Source organism: Tursiops truncatus, chromosome 12 (genome assembly GCF_011762595.2).
Source record: "Tursiops truncatus isolate mTurTru1 chromosome 12, mTurTru1.mat.Y, whole genome shotgun sequence".
NCBI classification, from domain to species: Eukaryota; Metazoa; Chordata; class Mammalia; order Artiodactyla; family Delphinidae; genus Tursiops; species Tursiops truncatus.
Genome location: NC_047045.1, coordinates 11,847,755 through 11,869,918, shown reverse-complemented (window position 1 = coordinate 11,869,918; position 22,164 = coordinate 11,847,755). Strand labels below are relative to the sequence as shown.

At 38.2% G+C, this 22,164-nt stretch overlaps 1 protein-coding gene across 4 annotated transcripts in view; it reads left to right on the top strand.

The window, feature by feature from the left end:
- The window catches only part of COL12A1 (collagen type XII alpha 1 chain), a 114,474-nt gene that overhangs the window by 20,429 nt on the left and 71,881 nt on the right, over nt 1-22,164 (top strand). For all 4 annotated transcript variants that reach the window (XM_073789357.1, XM_073789356.1, XM_073789358.1 and 1 more), the window contains exons 11-17: nt 456-728; nt 3,750-4,022; nt 5,645-5,917; nt 14,250-14,522; nt 19,403-19,669; nt 20,132-20,324; nt 21,404-21,525. In XM_073789357.1, coding sequence (XP_073645458.1) covers nt 456-728; nt 3,750-4,022; nt 5,645-5,917; nt 14,250-14,522; nt 19,403-19,669; nt 20,132-20,324; nt 21,404-21,525 — 1,674 coding nt within the window. The remainder of the gene's footprint in view (nt 1-455; nt 729-3,749; nt 4,023-5,644; nt 5,918-14,249; nt 14,523-19,402; nt 19,670-20,131; nt 20,325-21,403; nt 21,526-22,164) is intronic.

Below are 22,164 nucleotides of genomic sequence, written 5' to 3'. Positions count from 1 at the left end.
CTTTTGTTAGGAAAAAATTTTAAATTATTACTTTGAAATATCTGTCTACCACCGAAGGTTAATATCTGATGGCCCGGGATGAATGGGAACATTTTGATGGTTCATTTTAGGTCTGTTACTGTTTTAAGTATTCCAATTGTGGGCAGGACCATTCCATTAGTGCTTTGTCTTAGGAAGCTCAAAACTCTAATTCAGTTTTAACTGGTTATTTAAACACATAACTTAGTAGTATGAATGGTCAAGACAAATGATCAGGACCTCTTTGTGGGGCTGTGAGTGAGAGGCTTTCTCTCAGTGGTCTTGTGTGCAACGTTACTCAGTGCATTGGTCTCAATGACCACTCTCCCACATGCGTGTAAGCCATTTGAAAACGTGTGTAGTCATTAGGTCCATTTTTGCTTTATAGATTTAAAAATTTTAACTATGTCCTTTTTTTTTTTTTTTTTCCTTAACAGCTTATGTGCCTCCAAAGGATCTTAGTTTTTCTGAGGTGACTTCCTACAGTTTGAAAACCAGTTGGTCTCCTTCTGGAGAAAATGTTTTTTCATACCACATCACCTACAAGGAGGCTACTGGGGATGGTGAGGTGACAGTGGTGGAGCCAGCCTCGAGCACCAGTGTCGTTCTCAGCAACTTGAAGCCAGAGACCCTGTACCTGGTCAACGTGACCGCGGAATACGAGGATGGCTTCAGTACACCCTTAGCTGGAGAGGAGACCACCGCAGAAGGTGTGAGAGGGTTCTCCACTGTTTTCCCCAAACTAACAGTTTATTGTAGAACAAAGTTACCATTTGAAATAACCATCTGCTCTATAGTCCAACACTGTGAATGCCCTTGTAAGATTCAGTACCTTTAAAACACAGCTACTCATAAATCTTTATTTATTTATTATTTATTATTTATTTTTCGCTGTGTTGGGTCTTCGTTTCTGTGCGAGCGCTTTCTCTAGTTGTAGTGAGCGGGGGCCACTCTTCATCGCGGTGCGCGGGCCTCTCACTGTCGTGGCCTCTCGTTGCGGAGCACAGGCTCCAGACGCGTAGGCTCAGTAGTTGTGGCTCACGGGCCTAGTTGCTCCGTGGCATGTGGGATCTTCCCGGACCAGGGCTTGAACCTCTGTGTCCCCTGCATTGGCAGACAGATTCTCAACCACTGCGCCGCCAGGGAAGCCCTCATAAATCTTTCTAAAAAGAGAAAAACTCTTAAGTAAAAGACCCTAGATTTATTGTGATGAATTTGAGGTTGAGACATAGAGAACTGTTAATAATTATGGAACTAACTCTGGAAATACTGCTTATCTAGCATTTTCTGTCCCATGTACCAACAGTGTCATGTTCAGATACTTCTGAAACTACCAAACTTCTGATGGTGAATATATATTACCAAATTTTTTTTCTTTTTTAAAATTGTGGTAAAATATACACATATATACGTAAAACATAAACTTGACCATTTTAACCATTTCAAGTGTACATTTCAGTGACAATTAATACATTCAATGGTTGTGCTAACGTCACCACATTCATCTCCAGAACTTTTTCATCTTGCAAAACTGAAACTCTCTACCTGTTAAACAATAACTCTCCATTCCTGCTACCCTCTGTCCCCCCGACCATGGCAACAAACATTCTGCTTTCCGTTTCTATGAATTTGATGAATCTAGGTTTCCATGTGAGTGGAATCGTACAGTATTTGTCCTTTGGTGACTGGCTTATTTCACTTAGCCTAGTGTCCTCAGGGTTCATCAGTGTCTGTAGCATGTGTCAGAATGTTCTTTCTTCTATGGCTGAATGATATTCCGTTGTATGTATATACCAACATCGGTGGACACTTGGGTTGCTTCCACCCTTTAGTTATTGTGGATAATGCTGCTAAGAACATGGGTGTACAAAGTTTACCAGATATTTTAAGCAATATTTGTATAGATGTGTCCACCTTACTGGATAGATTTGAATACTTTCTGATACATTTCTCTACATTTGACATTTAAAGGATTCCAGTGAACCTGGTTAGCAGGCCAGCACCAGACAATTACTCTTGATATATACAGTGAATATTACAAGAGATATCAGTCATTCTCCTCCATTTTTATTCGGTACAGAAGAGACTGAAACAGCAGCGTGAGGAATTTTAGTTACAAAGAAGTACTGGCTGACAGGGAGGGCATATGTTGGTCTACTTGCTGATAAAAGCTAGAGAATCTTTTCTCCGAAAAAATTTTCAGATAAGATTGATTTTTCTTTTGTGCATGGTTTAGGTATATTTCTGCCCGAAGGCTAGTAGATAAACTAAATGGCCTAAGATGTCTTCTTGTCTTATGATTTTTGTGATGGTATAACCTAGCAGTCCACACTTAGGTATTTATGACTTTCTGATGATTTCTCTGTAATGCCCACACTGCGGCTTCATGAGCCTGGCCCTCTTTCTTCAGCACTTTGGGATGGGGATGGAACTATGCCTCAAGAAGAAATTGAAGTCTAAAGGGGTTGTGAATAGAGCCAACTGTATTCGTTTACACTCTAGTTTTTGGTCATTGGGGTACTACAATAGAATTTGGTAATACCTTTCCAATTCTGCTGCCTGTACTGAAATCTGAGATTTAGATTTTCTTTTGTCAATGAGGAAGTGTCTGATTCAATACCTTTATTAGACTAGCACTTATTGAGCTTCTGCCATGTGTCAGGTACTATGATAATTGTTTCCATGGATTGTCTCATTTAACTGCCTCAGTAACCCTACAGATAGTCACATTTTTACTGTTGGGTAATCTGAGACTCAAAATTACACATTAATTAAATTTCAGAGCCAGTATTCAAATCCATCAGTTTTGTTTTGACTAATTTAGTCTTTTTCCTTGCCATATTAAATGAATCATGGATGTAAGTCTGCCACCTGCCATTTCTTTCTTTTCTTGAGGTACACAACTCCTTTTTCCCTGGAGTGGTTTATGGATGTGTTGGACATTTAGATAAACTTCTAATTGTATGTGAGGTGCATGCAGATCTATTGCACTGTGGTTTTACCCCGGTAGATTTAGGTCATCTCTCCTGACTGTGTTGTCCATATGAACAATTTGCTTCTTAAACAAAAAGGTCATTAAACCACAAAATCAAATGATATTCTCATGTGGGCTTAACGAAAATTTCATTTAAGACTGAGTGTGTGGATGTTACTTACATTGTAGTTTAACCTCGGGATTTAGATTCAACTAGCATTCATTAGGTGCCTACAGTGTATTTGGTGTAACACATGTATGGTCTAATTATTCTCAAGGCAAATGACTGTGCAGATAAGAAAATGAATTGTGGGACTGATTGGATAAGAGAGTTTGTTCAAGTGGGTAAATGTGGTAGACCTGGGTGTTAGGTATTATCTTCCTACTTTTCTGAGAAAATCTAGTAAGGGTGGAAGCCTTGTTACTTATGTTTGAAGAAACAGATTGTTTTTATTTTTGAATTTTATGTCAACATTAATTTACAATTTAATAGAGTATTTATGATATTAAAAGTTTACTGTTATATACGTCTTTATTTGATTAAAAAGTTGACAGTACTTCTTTTCTTTCTGGGTATCGTGGAGTGTTTGCTCTTTCAGAATCTAGTTAATATCTGGCTAAATGCATGCAGGAACCAGGATGTTTGTCAAAAAACTGCTCATGGATTTGCTGAGAGAAATGCTATAATTTAGTGATCAAAAACTAGTGTTCTATTTTTCACATAAAATCAGTCAACTTATTATTTTTTAAATTTCAGTAAAAGGAGCACCTCGAAACCTAAAGGTGACGGATGAGACTACAGATAGCTTTAAAATTACCTGGACTCAGGCTCCGGGGAGAGTCTTGAGGTATCGAATTATCTATAGACCAGTTGCTGGTGGAGAAAGCAAAGAGGTTACCAGCCCAGCCAATCAGAGGAGGAGAACGCTGGAGAACCTGACTCCAGACACAAAATATGAAGTATCTGTAATTCCTGAATATTTCTCAGGATCTGGCTCTCCGTTGACTGGAAATGCAGCCACTGAAGAAGGTAGAGGAAATATGCTCATCATTTGGTAACAACTGAAATCTTAGACTGTAGGAGCAGCTTTGCACAACTATGCAGATGCTATGAGCCATGAGACACTTCGTCTCAATTATCTGAGTATCTTCGATGGTAGTCCTATTAGACTTGACTTACTCAAATGTTTGACTTACTCATGACAGCATTTATTGGTGTCAAAAGAACCTGAATGCTATGAGATGGTCCAAATATTCTTTTAAAGTAATATTATTAAATATTCTAATATAAACTGAAGGATGAAGGGATTAAAAATCAAACCATTATGTACCATTGAGAGGGATTACATATCGTTTCTTCAGGAAGATTTAAGAATATTAACATGTTTTTATTTAAATGGAATGGTTGGGCTCTTAGGATAGATTCTGATATTAGTTGCAAATTATTAATATGTAATGTGTGGTTTCATTGAGGAAAATTAAGACACTCTTAATTTTCATTTTATTCCTTATCTGTAAAGTTTTTAAAAATAATAATAACTACACATTAGCAATAATGAAGTTATTAAGCAACTATTTGTATCAGGTTCTGTGCAAAGAGCTTTTCATATATTATCTCATTTAATCCCTGCATAGAATCTATTAAGTTGTTACTTTTTTATCCTAGTTCTACAAAAAAAATCGAGGCCAAGGGAACTAAATAATAGCTCAGAGTCATGTTGCTCATAAGTGGTGAATCTGAGTTTGTGGACTTTCTTGCCCTTGGGCAGACAGTCACGTTCTAGCTGGGCCTGCGTCACTACTTCCCTCCTGGTGCAGCCTAGCTAATTAGCCTCTCCCACAGAGACACTTTCTCTTCCCACCTGCTTTCTTCCTCCTCTCTTCCCTCTGGGAAGTCACTTCTCTTTCCCTCTTTCCAGTTGGGGACCTAGGGCTCTTTGTGCCAGGCACCAGAAAAAGACCCAATGATGCTTCATCTTTCTAGTTTCTGGAGTTAAAGTGGCTGGAGATGTGTGCCTGGTGGGGAGAGTCATAGACTTGGGTGCCTTGAGACCCTTCAGAGACCACATGGCCACTCTACCAGGAAAGGCATGAAAAGCCAAACATAGTTGCAAAGAGATGGGCAGCCCTTGAGTTTTATCCAAGACTTGACCTCGCTTGGGCTGTTTCCTCTCATATATTTTTTTCTAGGGATGGCATTGTTTTTATCATTTATCATTTTTATCACATTGGTGTATTTCATGGCCATCACATTTAGACGTTCATAGCATTATGCTAACCTTTTTATTGATAATTTCTTAGCAGAGTTAAAATCTCCATTGTGATGCTAATCAGCACGTATACATTTTATAGTGCTTTGTTCCACTTTTAGAGAAAACATTGAAGTTTTTACATGAAAGATTCTAACATGAAAGACCTTAGAATGTGTAAATACAGAAGAGGAGTTAGATGGCTTTTGCTTTGTTTCTACTGACACATAGGGACCAATTTAGAGATGCTTAAACTCTTCTGGCCAGTCAATAGTTTTGATAGCCATAACCTCACCTAGGATATGAATTTGATTTTATACATATATATATAAAGCAACAAAGTGTATTTTAAGTCATTTTATTAAATAATGAGTTTTGATGTTGTTGTTATTTTTTAATGAAGTTAGAGGGAACCCAAGAGATTTAAGAGTTTCTGACCCTACGACATCAACTATGAAATTATCTTGGACTGGGGCACCAGGAAAAGTGAAACGGTATCTCGTCACATACACCCCCGTGGCAGGAGGCGAGACTCAAGAGGTCACTGTGAAGGGAGACACAGCCAATACTGTCCTGAGAGGATTAAACGAAGGGACACAGTATGCCTTATCTGTGACAGCCTTGTATGCGTCCGGGGCTGGAGATGCCCTCTTTGGAGAAGGGGCAACGCTTGAAGGTAATTACTGTCATATTGTATAGAAATCCCTGAGCTTGCTTGCGATCGCATTTAGGGACCTTAAAATGTTTTCAGAGAATGAAATCTGGGAGTGTGCGATCCTTTTCCTTAAAGGAATTTGTATTGAAAAATAAGTCGTCATAAAACTGCCTCTTATTCAGAGACGTAGAATGTAAGCTACTGAAACAATTAAACTTGGTTGGGGAGAAGTGTGTTGGGGAGCTGAGCGCATGGTAAGGCCGTAGAAATGTGTCTGCAGTGCCACGGGCTGGTTAAATGGAGAATAGGTGTGTGACACTTGGGTGGGAAGGGGCCTTGGGAAACATTTGCGGAGGAAGAGGGTTTGGATTGCCCAAGGTAACACAGCTGCTGTCATCACCCAGGAGCAGGCGGAAACCTTTTTTTGACTCTCAGCCTCTTTTCATGCACCATGCATATAAGCATTCATAATAGCTTGAAAAATGTGAGAATCCAAGTTACTGTTTATTTGTTTTCTAAATGATCCCTAAAGTTCAGTTCAGTGTTAGAAGTTCAAAGTTAATGCAGTACTTAGTGAGAACCATGGAGACCGGAGCTGTTTCCTTGGTTCTCTGGAGTTCATTGTCAGAGGCCTTCATATTTCTTAGGCTCTTTTGAACTATAATGGCAGCTTAGATTTGACTCACCATAACCACAAAGTAAGTCCTGTGTGAGAGAAGATACAAATGTGACTTAACCACAATGAGAATAGATTGTAGTGTTAGAAAGAATTATCCGTGGATGGTTACAATGATGACTCAGTTCCATAGTTGGGGGCCTAAATGGGAGATCAGGTATAGCTTTCCTTTTGTTATCACCATCTTTTCTATGACTTATTTAAAATAATTGTAGGAAGAAAATAAATCCGAGTATCTTTTGTAATGTGAGATCACAGTGATATTAGGCAAAATGTCCATCAAATTTAGTGGATCCAGGAGCTTGGAGGACTGTATATGTTATGATTGACAGGGACGAGGCCTACAAGAGGCACTTTTGATTAAAACGTCAAGACTTAGTCAAGAAATAAGAACAGACAGACAAAAACAGTCTAATCAAAATTCTCTCTCTAATAGTCATCAAGAGTTTAAGTCCACTACTCTGTGAGATTTATTATTAGAAGAGGATTTAAACGAAAGATTAAATATCAGTGTGTAAAGTACCGATTATCAGAAGAGTCCTGGTTTGGCTACCTTGCCATGTGACTTTGAAATAATCCCTTAACCCTGCTGAGCCTCAGTTTACCCATCTATAAAGAGGGGATGGCCACTGTTCCCCCTTCCTCCCAGACTTACTGTGGAGATCAAATGGGAGAATGTAAGTGAAACGCTTTGGCAACTCTAAATAAAATACCCCACGTATATGAAATTCATCAAGGGGAAACAACATTCGCTTTAGAACTGATATCTAAAAATACAGCTTTTGTAAGTATTTCAAAGATATTGATTGGTTACTCTAAAGTTTTGAAAATAATGAAAGGAATGGAAATTGCCTTAATTACGGAGACATAGTCCAAACAACAAAAGCATGTGATCTTCATATCTGGGGCAACATTCAGAATTTCTGAGAAGATTGTCCTTTTCTTTTGACCTTTGAAGTTCTCTTTCTCATGTGCTTTCTACAGGCTTTCAACGTAGATTATTCATAGGATTTTTTTAAGGATTAACTTTTGAGCTTTCATTTTTATAGAATAGCTGGAGATTATATTTGCGAACATTTCTCCCTTATAAAGGATATCTTAGAAATAATGTAATAGTTTTACTTCTGCTTGTACCTTTTAACCTGCTCAAATTCTGCATTTCTTACTTTAAAAATATATTTATATTCAGTCAAAAATCTTGATTCTAAAGATTAAGGCATCTTTACTAAGAATAACGTATTACCAATTTTTAGAAGGTAAGATGCACATTTTTACTTAACAGCAAACATATACTACTGGGTGATGATTTTTGTAGGCCAGGTGTATAGCTAAACTGTTTATAATTTTATGCCTTTGCGCATGTGGTATAGAAAATCTAACAACTTGTATGCGTGTGTGAGTGTGCACACACATGTGTCTGATCAGAAATAATCTCGACGGGAGATGCACAGGTAGTAAAATAAATTAAAAAATTACTGCTTCCCATTCCCTGAGAAGGAGGAAAGCTAGATGATGTGCAAGTTCCCTTTAAAAATATAGTTAATTCATAACTAAATTGTAAGAGTAGATTTTTTTCCATTGACACCAAAGCTCTTTACTGTAGTGAAGGATTAGAGAAATTGCTACCAGCCTGATTTTATTAACATATTTATCTCATTGCACCATGTGTGGTAAACGTGAGGAATATGTGAAAGCATAGTTGTGACTAAGTGAAAATAGTAGAAGGTTTTTGCCCCTGGTTATTCTATTTCATTTTATTATATTAACCTAGCCAAATCCACATACCATATACAGGAATAGGATATGATGGTAAATGCAGGGAATGGAAAGCCCAGAAACAGAGCCAGGCAACTGCTTTTGAGGGTTGCTGTTTTTCTAATCTGTTTTTCTCTGGGGAGAGGAGGTGGTTAGAGCAGACCTTGAAGGAATGTTTCTTCCGTCCAGTGGCATGGTTCAGCCAGCAAGGGCATTCTGTGGGTAGAAAACTGTATAGATTGACTGAAGTGCATTCTATTCAATTAAAAAAGAATGAAAAAAAATAATTAGTGTGGTCTACAACCATCCCTAACTTGAATCTGTTTCCTAGTGCTTTCTTGAAATGTCGCCAATGATCAGAAAATTCCCCTGTCCCTGGAAGAGAGATTTATTAGCATTGGCGTTGGGGAAGTTCATGGTTGGCCCCAGTACCGTATGAAACAGAATCACAAAGGCAGAGTTCATTACCATTTCAGATCCAGACTTCGGAGGGATCTGAGCACAAACTATTAGGTTTGATTAACATTGTTTCTTTCTCCTGTTGTTGTTAAAGTGGGTTTAATGTAATTACTAAAACAATGCTGTACATGTAAATGAACTTTAAGTCTTGAAAGAACTTTTGGTTGTCACTGTTAGTGTTTACAGAGAGGCAAACCTGCCCTTATAAACCTCGAAATGAATAATGCCCATTTTAATTCAGAGATTTACCACAAGTGAATGAAAATTTCAGTTTTGGAATAATACAGTTCTTTTATTTTTGAGTGTGTTTTTTGGCTATGGAAAAGATGATTTTTTCAGAATTTCCTTTGTTTCAGTTGCCATAGCAACTCTCCAGTGTCCTACACATGAATGGCTTCCTATACATCAAACCAAGCTAACTCAGCTGACATTCTGTTACAATGAGGTTATTAGCACATCACAGGAATTCTTCTGCAAGATGTTGAGTGACATGGGGCCCCTCCAAGATGGACTAAATAAGGCCTCTATGTTATCCTAGATTTACTGCTGTCTCATAATTTGAAAAATCATACATTCTGGGTATAACAACTCTGATGTTTCCAGGGAACTTTAGCACAATCACCAAACAGTAATTCATATTTTCTTTTCTGCAAATCAATGGCTTATCAGAGAAAAATCTATATTACATCAGAGAGGTGACACTTAATGGAAGAAATCTCACCCGGGCTTTGAGGTTGAAGGTCCATTTAATTGTTTAGGGGTTTTCTAGAACTATGTGCTGCTTAAAGTAATTAAGTTAACTGATCAATAGTGAACTTTGTCCTTTGGAATGGTGACTCCAAGTCGTTGGTTGTAAATCAAGTGTGTTTCCACATGAACGTTATCCAGAGCAGGTCTTCTGTATTCTGCTGTGGAAAGTTGGATGACTCTGAGCTGAGCTCTAACGGAAAAGACAACTTGATTCAGAAGAGGGTTTACATTGCATTTTCAATTTAACTTCTATTTTTGAAAGTGGTATGTGAAGCTCAATGAAAGCCGGCTGGAACAATCTATAAGGTGAAAATAGAGTTTCATTTCATAATGATTAATATTTCAGTTATCATCATTGGCTAATTTGTGTATAATTATATTTGAATTGGATGACGATTTGCTTTTTAGAAAGCAAATGGAAAAGAGCTGAGGAAATGTAGGAAAGTGACTTAAATGAGGCCTTAGTTCTTTGGCCTCATCTGTGGAAAAAGTAGAATCAACCCCTTGTGGATGTTCAGATCATGAGAAATGCACCTGTCTAATTACTTGTCTCAGCAGCACAGAGATGCATGCACGCAGGCACCAGAAATGATGCCTTTTGAATATATGTGAGTATGTTCTGTAATCAGATCAGAAATACTGAGTATCAAAATTTCAAAAACTGATGAATTTTGTTTGTTTAAATTTATGACAGAAAAGCATTGTTATTCCTTGCATCTATCCTGGTACTATACTGGGCAGAACAGAGTAGAAAGGAGAACTATTGAGAAGGAATCAAAGGAATAGAGATGAAGGAATGCCGTCATTGCAGAAGATGACTTGTTTGAAACGATTGCCGGAAATTCTATTCCCAGAGGTAAAAGTAATATGCAAAGTGCAGGCATATGGCTCAGAACAGCAGAAAACAAGTACCATGAGATTGAATTATTGAAAGCAATGTCACTTAGGTAAAAAACATGAACAAACCCAAACATCATAAAACATATATTTGTAAGTCTTGGGGCAAAGGGAGAAGAGGAACTCAAAACAGGGGAGCCTTTGCTGGTGCAGAAGTGGGTCCACGTTTGGGGAAATGTGGAGACAAAGTGGCAAAAAGGTCTCCTGGAGTTGGTTTCTGCTCACTGCCACTGTTTCTATGTCTTCCCCTTTTGAAGAATGGTAACCTTTGCTGGACAGAGGCTATATACTGGTCTTCTTACATCTTTCTTATTCCTCTCTCTTTCCTCTTCCTTCCCAGGTACACTAAAAAGAGACTCTCGCAAACCCTCTCCAAGCCAAATAATCTCTTTCTGTAGCTACTGATGTCCGAAGTTCCATAGTTTGAGGACAAAACCTCCAATTCAATATATTAAACCAAAGCAAATGCCTGGCTAGGTAACCCTTGGGTCAAACCTCATTCACAGGAAAATGTGATCAACGCTTGAAGAAGAAGCATGCATTGAGAGCCTTTTGACGCAGGATAGAGGGGAGGAGACAGCGGTGAACATCCCACTCATGTTATGGGATGGAAAGGGTGTGATGAGAGGCTTCAGTCGACTTCTCCGTTCTCCGAGGGTAGCCTTGGGCACGTGCCACTACCTAGAGTGACTTGTGTGTGGCCGTAGACCCATGCGATATAGACACCATCCCGCCGTCCCACACAGCGTCCCTGTGTCCGCCAATTTTGACCAGCTTTGCTTTAATCACACCGGCCTTTATTTCACCACACCTGTCTCTCATTTCAGAGTGAGAGCGAGTGTGAGGGTTCCTTCCCACACTGACCAAACAACTTCCAAATAAAAGCCCCCACATGAGAAAAGGGTAGAGGATCGTGGAGGAATTAGGATCACAGAGGAGATTGAAAGGATTTTTGGAAAGCATCAGGGCTCAGGCACATCTCCAGGTACTCCAATTTAATCGACCTGGGCATGGCCGAGCCTTTAGCTGTCTGGGTGATTCTGTGTATCTGATCAGGTCCAGTCCAATTATTGTGTTGCTGAGGGTCCCAGGGCCCCAGGAGGTGACGGCCTGCTCACCAGGTCCCCAGACCAGCTTGGCCACTTGGCAGCCTGCCAGTCATATCACAGGGTGAGTTCAACTGCTGCTTTTCTTGTAAGTTAATATTTGGCCAAGCCAAGTTTCCATTTTTTAAAACTTCAAGGGTTATAGGTCTGATAAAATAGACTTGTCACGAGTACATCCTATTCTCAAGATTCTTGGGTGTAGTGCAACAGCTGGAAAACCCAACTCCCCCGCTCTTTGGAGCAAAACTGTTTTTCAATGCATTTGACAACAGTATAAACTTAATATTTAGGATTATTTTTATCAAATTGACTGATTGACATAACAAGAAATCCATTGAAGCAGTTTATCTGTTCAATCTTGGCTTCTGATTTGAGGTGTCTTTTTTCTTTCTTTGGGTTCCATATTTCTTTGTCATGAACGTGCAGTGTTGCAGTACCAGTTACTGCCAGTAATGCCTTTATGCGCGAGGCAGAAACTATAATTTTCTGAGGATGTTTTTCTGTGATTGAGAATTTACTTAGTGTTCACTTGAATTAGTGTTGTCATGCCATTAACTGGAACTCAGGAATATTTTTCAGCTAATATTTTATTTGAATCTTAAAAAGTGGTTTTACAGATTCTTTCCAGGACGTTGACAAACCTTGCAAAGGCCTTTACTGCAGTTTTACTAATATTTTGTTCTAGCTTTCCAGGTCTTGAGAGTGTTAACATAGTTGATTAAAATCCATGGGAATACATGTCTCGTGAGCTAGGCTTCTTTTGTTTGTAGCCCAGAAGTAACTTTGTGAATGTATTTTTGCTTCAACCACAGTTCCCTTCCTATTATTTTTCTCACAGTGAAATCATCAGCCTGTGTTTGTGAGATTGATGTCGTGTTGCCATGGAAATAAACAATGTCACAAATTCGGTGCTATAGAAAGTAGGGAGAAAAACAGGCTGAGAAGCATAACCTTTGGGAAAACTAGAAACTAAAATTACTGTTTGTAAATTACTGCAGTGTTAATTTGGAAGATAATTCCCATGTTCTAAGCTAACTTTGTCTTATACTTTTCGAGAATGTTATTAATGCAGCTCGTTAGCTCACTTAATTTCAGAATCACTTTCAAGTACTTTCAAGTATTATTTCACCACAGTTGTTGCTAACTGCAACTTAGGAAATTTAAGTGAAGAGGCACATGTGAAAAAAGGATGTAGTGTATATCAAGCAGAGGAAACATGCTGCAGATTTAAAACTTAGAGACCAGTAGTTGCGCTATCGATGATCAAAACAAAGTAAAAAGCAAAAAAACAAACCCAGCAACCAAGTCAAACCCAACCCAACCCAACACAACCAAAGAAACAGTTTGTTTATGTCCCTGTAAATAGAGAAGATGTAAAGATGTGTGACCATTTAAGTAGCAAATACAATTAAAGAAGACCTTCAAATGAAGATTAACCTCAAGTACTGGGGGAAATAAGTCAGTATGTTCTTGAAAATAAATACTCTAGGTTGCAGTGAAATATGTAACCAATTTCCCTCCAGAGATGAGATGTCCTGTCAGCAGTTGAAGTTATTTATAATGGAGCTAGAATTTTCCATTTCATCTTGGGGTCTGGTAGGATGCCCAGCTCCCATTTTATTTATTTTTCCCTCTGTAATCTACCATATATGATAGTTTTTTGTCCACTAAGATTTCTTTTTCATTTACTGTTATCTTTATGTACTGAAATTTAAATAATTATGAGTATTTTAAAGATATTCATTTTTACTCTGATTCAAGCGAAATAACAGTCTTCAACATTCTTGTAGCAGCATTATATATCATTTTCTTGAATACACAACAATTACTGGTAAAATGTATGCTGTAGAAGCAGATAGTTTTATATTTATGTCATACTGTGGCATAAACCCTAGTAAAGGTAGCCAATATAAAGTGACCTGTATATTTATCGTACATTTAAATTATGGAAAGTTAGGGTTTTATTGGTAGACATCTGTGTCTCCTATTAAGTCAAGGTTGCTGTATTTTTCCGTTTGGGTTGTACTTTTTTTTTTAAATGAGAGAGCCAAAATTTAGCAGCAAGCATTTTCGATCGGCTAGAACAAGTGGTGTGTTTTATTTTGATGACTAATTGCTTTTAGATTTTCCAGAAGAATTGGTGGTTTTTAGTTTCCTTAGGGTTAAGCTATAATTAAAATTTTGCATTTCTGCTCTTTTAGCTTTGTGAATAGAGTTCCCCCCCCCCAAAAATTGTTGGAATTAAGATTTGCAAGTGATATGAGATTGTGGGAGTTACTGGAAGTGGTATGTTGAAACTGAGCTTATTTAAATAAGATAAGAGGAAAAAATGATGGTGAAGAAGTAAAGATCTTTGTGCACAATAAGGAGAAATGAACTGTAAAATTTGGGGATTTAGATGCTTTTTTTTCCTTTGGAATTGTTTTTTAGGCACATACTTCTTCATATTTCGATGCCATTCTTGTCCTGAAGGACATTTCAGTCTGATTGGACATATGGGGGCCAGGGTGATAGGCAGGAATCAGGTATAATTCTAAAGTTTAATCCCATCTTCTGTTCCACTGACAGAATAGGACAGACAGCTTAGAAGGAAGAAATGGGCAACTTTAGACAAATTGACTCCAGCAAATCAGGATGTCTACTAGGATGAAGGAGTATTTACATGTATAGTAGACATTAAAAAATGATCCCCCTTTCATTTCTATTCTAGAGCGTGGTTCACCTCAGCATTTGATTACTAAAGATATCACCGACACATCGATTGGCGCTTACTGGACGTCTGCTCCAGGAATGGTTCGCGGTTACAGGGTCTCTTGGAAATCGATGTATGATGATATTGAGGCTGGAGAGAAGAGTCTTCCTGGAGATGCAATTCATACTATCATAGAAAATCTGCAGCCAGAGACCAAATACAGAGTTTCAGTATTTGCAATTTACAGTAGCGGAGAAGGAGAACCTTTGAGTGGAGAAGCCACAACTGAATGTAGGTAACAGTCCGAGGGGGTTTGAGTGTGTTGGTGCTACCTAATAGCTATCAGCTCATCATAACTGCTTGCAGTTTTTCCTTATATGACAAGTGGGGACTCAAAAATTAGGACCTTTAATGAATGTGGTTTAAATTCAGGTTTGTTTTGTATCTAAAATTATATCAAAGTCTGAAATATTGAATCCCTTCCAACTACCTACACAGTTGACCCTTGAACAATGTGAGGGTTAATCTGAGTACAGTTTGTAGTCAGCTCTGCTTATCTGAGCTTCCTCTGCATCTCAGGAAAAAGCCAACCTCAGATCATGTAGTCCTGTAGCATTTGCTAGTGAAAAAAATCCGTGTATAAGTGGACCCTCGAAGTTCAAACCTTCATTGTTCAAAGGTGAACTGTGTTTGTCTCTCTCTCTCAGTCTCTCTCTCTCTCTTTTTTTTTTCTCGTGGAAAAAAGAAGCTCGGCTAGTATAAAGATCAGAAGCTATGGAGACAAAGAAAATTCAGGCACATTTATAACTATATTACCTTGGGCAAGTTCTGGAACCTTCTTTGAGCCTCCGTTTCCTAATGTGTAGAATGCAGCCTCAGATTGTCTTGAGGATTAAATGAAATAACAGTGGGCAAAGCACCAAGCATAGTGCCTGGCTACTTCGAGAAGGTTGATGAATGACGTGGCTACTGAGACTAGGATTGTCTCAATATGATACGATATGATACATCCAAGACTAATCCTAGGGAGGCTAAGTCAAGTCTACTCAGGTTTCTGGAGGCTAAAATTGACCTTAATCTCATTAATATTCTTTCTTGTGAAAAATTCTGAATCACCCTCTCATCATTTATTATCAGGTGGCTAGTGAGAGGCATGTCGGTATTTCTCAATTGTCCTTCCTAAAAAGTAATTTGTTAAGGATGGGCATTTCTAAGTATGTATAGGAGAAAAGTTTATTCCTATTGCTTGGGAGGATTTTAGGAAAAGGGGAAAGATTGGGGCACTCTTGCATTTCCTTTTATTAGAAAGAATTGGAGGAAAGGAGTGGTTTTTCTGCCAAAGGAGGAGAGAGGGAAACACCACGAGCAATTTCAATGAAGTCCTGTATCCGGATTTTAGGTTGTCCTTAAATGAAAATCTTTTGGTCTGAGTTCTCTGAGGAATTCATCTTTTTTTTTTTTTTTAAATCACTGGCAAACTGAGTTGGATATGTCTAAGCTTAAATCTGTGTCAAAATTAACTGGATTAAAAAAATCAAACTCCTGATAGGAGATTTAAATACAAGAAAGGGCACATTTCTCTGATAGTCACATGATTGGTTTCCATGGTAGTGATTGAAATCTTGTGTCTGAATATATTGGCTGATATAGTTTAAGAAGCTGGCCCAAATTCATCTCTATTTCTGGTAAATAGTCACTTGTTGTAAAGAGAAGCCATGTTGTAAACTTAGGCCACATATGACACATCTAGCTAAATTTATTTGTAGGAGTGAAGATACAATTCACTTGGCTGAGAAATTATCAAAATTTATATATTTAGAGGGAAACTTTTCCCAAAGATTCTCCTCCATCATTTCTTCTTGTGAAAAGATTGAATCTTCAGATATTTATTTGGGATTTAAAACCTCCCCAAGGATATGTTTTCGTCCAAAGCAAGTATGTTAGCAGAAATCCTAGATAAATTTTCATCTCTAAGAAGCTGAGCATCTAAGAAATTTTCACTATTTCTTGGCTAATTGATTGATTTAGAGGTGAGTGAACAGAAAAGCCTCTTTCTAACTATGACCATACTAGGCAGCAATGAAAGTACATTTTCTAGAGGGTATGCCAGCTTCTCAAACAGCTAGGCAAGTAAGATGGAAGACAGGAACCTTTCTTTGTTCTACTACCATTTTGTTGTTGTGTTTTGCTTTGCTCTCTTTGTGGAAAGTGAGGTAGTTTAGAAAGTACTTTGAGAAATCTGCGTCAGGCGTCGCATATTCAGGTGGTGGATGAGTCCTAAATGGTGCGGATAACTGGGTCGAGTCACTGGGTCATGCTCTTAGAGTTTCTTATAAACTTCCAAGGAGACATTTTGGAAATATTTTCAGGAAATATTTTCTGTTTTCACCTGACACTCAGAGGCATGGTATGCAGACTGTTGATACAATGAAAACCATGAATTGTGGCTAGAAAGCTAGCAGATGGGAAACTTTCTACCGGCCCTCCAATTATGGCAGCTGGTTTAGCAGAGGTACAGTGGGTGTTGGAAAGCATCTTGTGCGAGTTGCTGAAACATGAAAAGGACTTAGAGTGGGAGCATTAACAGCTTTTTATGGCATGTGGCATACCTATGAATGGAGTGAAAAATCTTGCTTTTTCCTTATGGGAAGCCAACAAGGATTTTTTTTCCCTCCTTAAAATCCAAAGTTTCCCATTAAAGCTAAGATGAGATATGTTGGACTTTATTTAGCTTCAATTCCTCTATTTTAAAGAATCAATTAAAAATCAGGAATACAATTGAGATCCTTGAAGCCTTTCAAGGTATGAAGTACAATATTTGACTGTTATTAACATATTTAAATTTGGGAATATTTTAGAGTTTGCGATCCCACTCTTTTGGGGACATAGGTTTCTTTTTAGATCAATACTTATAAGATTTAAATGTCCATTTTTCTCAATTCTGAGTTGTATGAAATTGGTTTGAGAAATTTGTGTAAGGGAGAGATGTCCTTTTCCACTGAACAAAAGTTGAAGAGATGGAAACAAGAGGTCAGAAAACGTATTTTAGCAGAACTCTTTCTAGAAAAGTGTTAGACATACATTGATTTATTCAACATTTGTAATAAATAGATTGTTCTGTGTACTATTCTTTCCCATACTCTTTCCAAAATCCTATGTAAGGTCGTTACATTTTTTGTTTGAAAATATATATTTTTTCTTTTAATAGTTCACTTACCTGGAGAATAGTAATAAAGAATTGAGGATTAACTAAATAAATTTTAATATTTCCAGAAAGTAATGGAATTGGCTGAGAATTCTCTTTCTTTCTTTTTTTTTTTTAACATCTTTATTGGGGTATAATTGCTTTACAATGGTGTGTTAGTTTCTGCTTTATAACAAAGTGAATCTGTTATACATATACCTATGTTCCCATATCTCTTCCCTCTTGCGTCTCCCTCCCTCCCACCCTCCCTCTCTTACTTTCTTTAAACCCTAAAATTAAAAAATTGCAACCAATATACTCTTAGTTGAAATTATACTTGCATCTTTCAGAAAACTAATTTATAACCATATATTGAATTTCTTTACCTATTTTGTCATTCTTACCTTTGCCCTCTGTACATAACATATCTTTTGCTAATATGGCTGCTGTCAAGATTTTCTTTTTATGCTGATTTTAAGTAATTTGCTTATGATGTGCCTTGGTGTAGTTTTTTCATGTTTCTTGTGCTTCGGGTTCATTGAAATTGTTGGATCTGTGGGTTTATAGTTTTATAAAATTTGAAAATATTCAGGCCATTATTTCTTCAAATATTTTATTTATTGTCCCCCACTTTCTTCAGATACTCTGGTTCTACATGTACTCGTCTGCTTGAAGTTATTACAAAGCTCACTGCTGTGCTGTTCAGTTTGTCAGTCTTTTCTCTTTTCTTGTGTTTCATTTTATTTATTTATTTAAAAAAATTTATTAATTTAATTTATTTATTTGGTTGCGCCAGGTCTTAGTTGCAGCACGTGGGCTCCTTAGATGTGGCACATGAACTCTTAGTTGCGGCATGCATGTGGGATCTAGTTTCCTGACCAGGGATCAAAGCCAGGCCCCCTGCATTGGGAGCATGGAGTCTTATCCACTGCACCACCAGGGAGGTCCCTTGTGTTTCATTTTAGATAGTTTCTATTATCATGTCATCAAGTTTGCTAATTTTTTTCCTGCAATTTCTAATCTGCTCTTAATACCACCCTGTGCATGTTTCATCTTAGACATTGTATTTTTCACCTCTAGAAGTTTGGTTTGAGTCTTTCTTATTTGTTCTGTGTGTTTACTTAACTTGCTTAACATTTCTTCTACCATCATTAGCATATGGAATATAGTTATAATAGCTGTTTTAAGGTCCCTTTTGAATAATTCTGTCATATGCATTATTTGTAGTGCCGTTTCTTTTTTTTTTATTTTGCGGTACGCGGGCCTTTCACTGCTGTGGCCTCTCCCATTGCGGAGCACAGGCTCCGGACGCACAGGCTCAGCGGCCATGGCTCACGGGCCCAGCCGCTCCGCGGCATGTGAGATCTTCCCGGACCGGGGCACGAACCCGTGTCCCCTGCATTGGCAGGAGGACACTCAACCACTGTGCCACCAAGGAAGCCCCCCCTGAGATATTTTTATGTGTCAGTTTCCTGTTCCTTTGCGCTGATAGTCTTACATGTTCATGGCAGTCACAAAGGATGGTGTTAACTGCAGTCGCTATGGCTAGTCATTTATGAATTGTTCTTTCTTCTGAAAAGATTCAAGGAATATTTCTGACCCTGTATTCATGATTTTTAGAATTCTGCACACTGTAATTTCTACAGGAATTCTTTACAGATGGAAATATAATAAAAATTCTAAAAGCTCATCTCCAGAAATGGGCGTTTTCTTTACTAAAGTCTCTGGAATGCAAATATGAAATCCTTGCAATATGAATTCCCATTTTTTAGTTATTAGCCAGTTGAAGAGAAAACATCTCACTGTGACCTCACTGAGATTAGGCTCACAAGCCCTCTTGAACTTAGGAGAGCTCACAATGCTAAGTAAAGGAATAGTGTACATATTTAAGAAACCACACATAGCGTTTTGTCATATAAATGGGGAGGTGGACATAAACATTTTCTTTCAGCACAGTATACATTGTAATCTTCCTTTCATCTCACAGTATCCGATGATTCGAAAACCTTGAAAGTGGATGAAGAAACAGAAAACACAATGAGAGTTACCTGGAAACCAGCACCTGGGAAAGTTGTCAACTACCGTGTTGTGTATCGCCCCCGTGTGGGCGGGAGACAGATGGTTGCCAAGGTGTCACCCACTGTCACCTCAACAATGTTAAAGCGACTTCAGCCCCAGACCACGTATGACATCACAGTTCTCCCAGTTTACAAGACAGGAGAAGGAAAGCTTAGGCAAGGTTCAGGAACAACAGGTATAAAACCATAATAATTTTTTGGGGAAAGTGTGTAATATTTTAAAGGGAGATTTTAATATATCTACTTCATTTGTAAATGTCTAAAATGCAGTCTGTAATAAATTATACTATAATAGTTAGGTAGGTTGCCTAATTAGCATATGATTTTTACCAGTCTAGTTCCTGGTAAAATGATTCTACATATTAATGTTCTAATGCTAATCTAATCTTCTGAATTGTGAGTACTATTTATACTTCCACTTGGGTAGCACTCTATTATTCTGATTTTTATTGGGTATTATAGCTTGTGCTTTCTGACTTAATCCTTTTTATAAATGTATATTTTGAAGTATTTTGTTTGTGATGATTGCCATGTATATCACTTAGATATTTTGAATTCAACTTATTATTGTAGGGGCTAAAAAAAAACCCCAAAGCCTAGGCTTATGGATAATATTTTAACATCTATTATCTTTACAGCTTCTCGATTTAAATCACCCAGAAACCTCAAAACATCTGACCCAACCATGTCAAGCTTCCGGGTGACTTGGGAGCCTGCACCTGGGGAGGTCAAGGGTTACAAGGTCACATTTCACCCCACGGGAGACGACAGAAGACTGGGGGAGTTAGTGGTTGGACCATATGACAACACAGTTGTTTTGGAGGAACTTAGGTAGGAATGAACTCTATTCCGTTGTTGTTAACAGATTGTGCGTTCCACACATGATCACGTATGTGTCTGGTTGCCGGCAGAGTATTTAAAATCAGCCAAAGTTGCTTTCTCACTCTTGGTGCTGCTGAAGTTGAGGTTAGGGTTCAGAGACTCAAATTTAGGCCTGAGCAGTTGTACTCTTTTAATGACTTTTGTTATTAAGTGATCAGGGATGGTGTTTCTTCAGTAACACCCTGCTTTTTAAAAATTAACACCCACATTGCATGATTTCACCAAAAGCAGTTTATCGCCAGCCAGCCTTATGGGAACGTAGGAGTCCCCATGCCTTCCGGAAAGGCCCAGGTGACTGACACTGAGATGCGAGTGTGCATCGTCTCCCAGGGTGGGCTGCAGGAGTCAGGGGGCAGGCCTTTGCTCTTGGGCTCAGCTGGGAGGATTGGGGAATGGGGGCGGGTGCAAGCTTTTGCTGCAGGCTGTGTGGTGGGAAAGAAGGAGGTTTGAGTTGGAACAGCAGCATTCTTCACAGTAAAAAGAACAGGCTGCTGTGCATTGCCTGGTGGAAAGTTGGTTTGTTTCAACGATTCATTCAACAATATTGGAATCTGTATAAATGCTTGATATTGACTTTTATCGGAATAGGGAGGATGAAATTTATTGAGCCTCCTGCGTGCCAGGCACTGTGCTGGGTGCTTTATGTTCCCTTGCAAGTACAACATTTAAATTGTCTTCTTAAAGCCCATCACTTAGAAGCAATAAGAGTGAAAGCCCGATCCTTCCCTGAGTGGCTCAGCGGGAAGGTGGGGATTCTACACCTAATGGAAAGGCAAGGTGGAACTTGGCGCCCTGAACCCCTAGTATTCTCTAGAGTGCTGGCGGGCTAGTTCCCCTTGATACCTCATAGTGTGGGCTTAAACTAGAATGTAATGGAAATTAGTTTCCTTCTTCTGCAATGTTATGTATTATAAGTTCCTCTGAATGAAAGTTTGTAAGTCAAGTTGAACGTTTATAACAAAGCAAAAAAAAAAAATGCTACCACTTGCGGTTATTATGCATACAGACTATATATTTTAACATTTCAGGGCAGGTACCACCTATAAAGTAAACGTTTTTGGAATGTTTGATGGAGGAGAAAGTTCACCACTTGTTGGACAAGAAATGACAACTCTCTCTGACACAACCGTAATGCCAGTTTTATCCTCTGGTAAGAAATTGAGTTACATTCCCCTAGGAAAAGTCAGTATTTTGCAACTTTTTTTCAAATATGAATTGTTAGGTGACTCATACCATGAAAATTAACTATTAAATTTTACACTAAAATTTATTTCAGTAACATATACTTAAAACATTCTTCAAAGATACAGCTAAGCACACTTTCGCCGACATTTTTTAAGGCTTCCTTGTCAGTGTTGCGTTAGTTACATAGTACTGTATTATTTAAAGTTGAGATTTTACAATGATAATAGACATTACCTTTAACCTTTAATATACATTATCTTTAATCTCTTTCTAATAATTAAAATGCAGTTTTATTTTGTTAAAGTCATCGTAAAAATGATTTATCTGGGCTGAGCAAGCAGCACCTTGTTCCGTAAATAGGTGGGCAACTAAGACTTGGGAAGCAAAATGGTAACATAAAGCCCTCATACTTTTCTGCTCCTGCCACGACCACAACTTTGATACGCATGAAGCTAGTTTTGAACATTCTTCCAGGTGAGGGTGGTGGGTAGAGTTTGCTTCTAAATATTTTAATCATTTGCTAACAAAGAGTAGGTCTTGGCACATCAGGGGCAGACTTGTAAAGCCTTAGGTGCTTGGAATAGTACTTGGGAATCCTAATTCC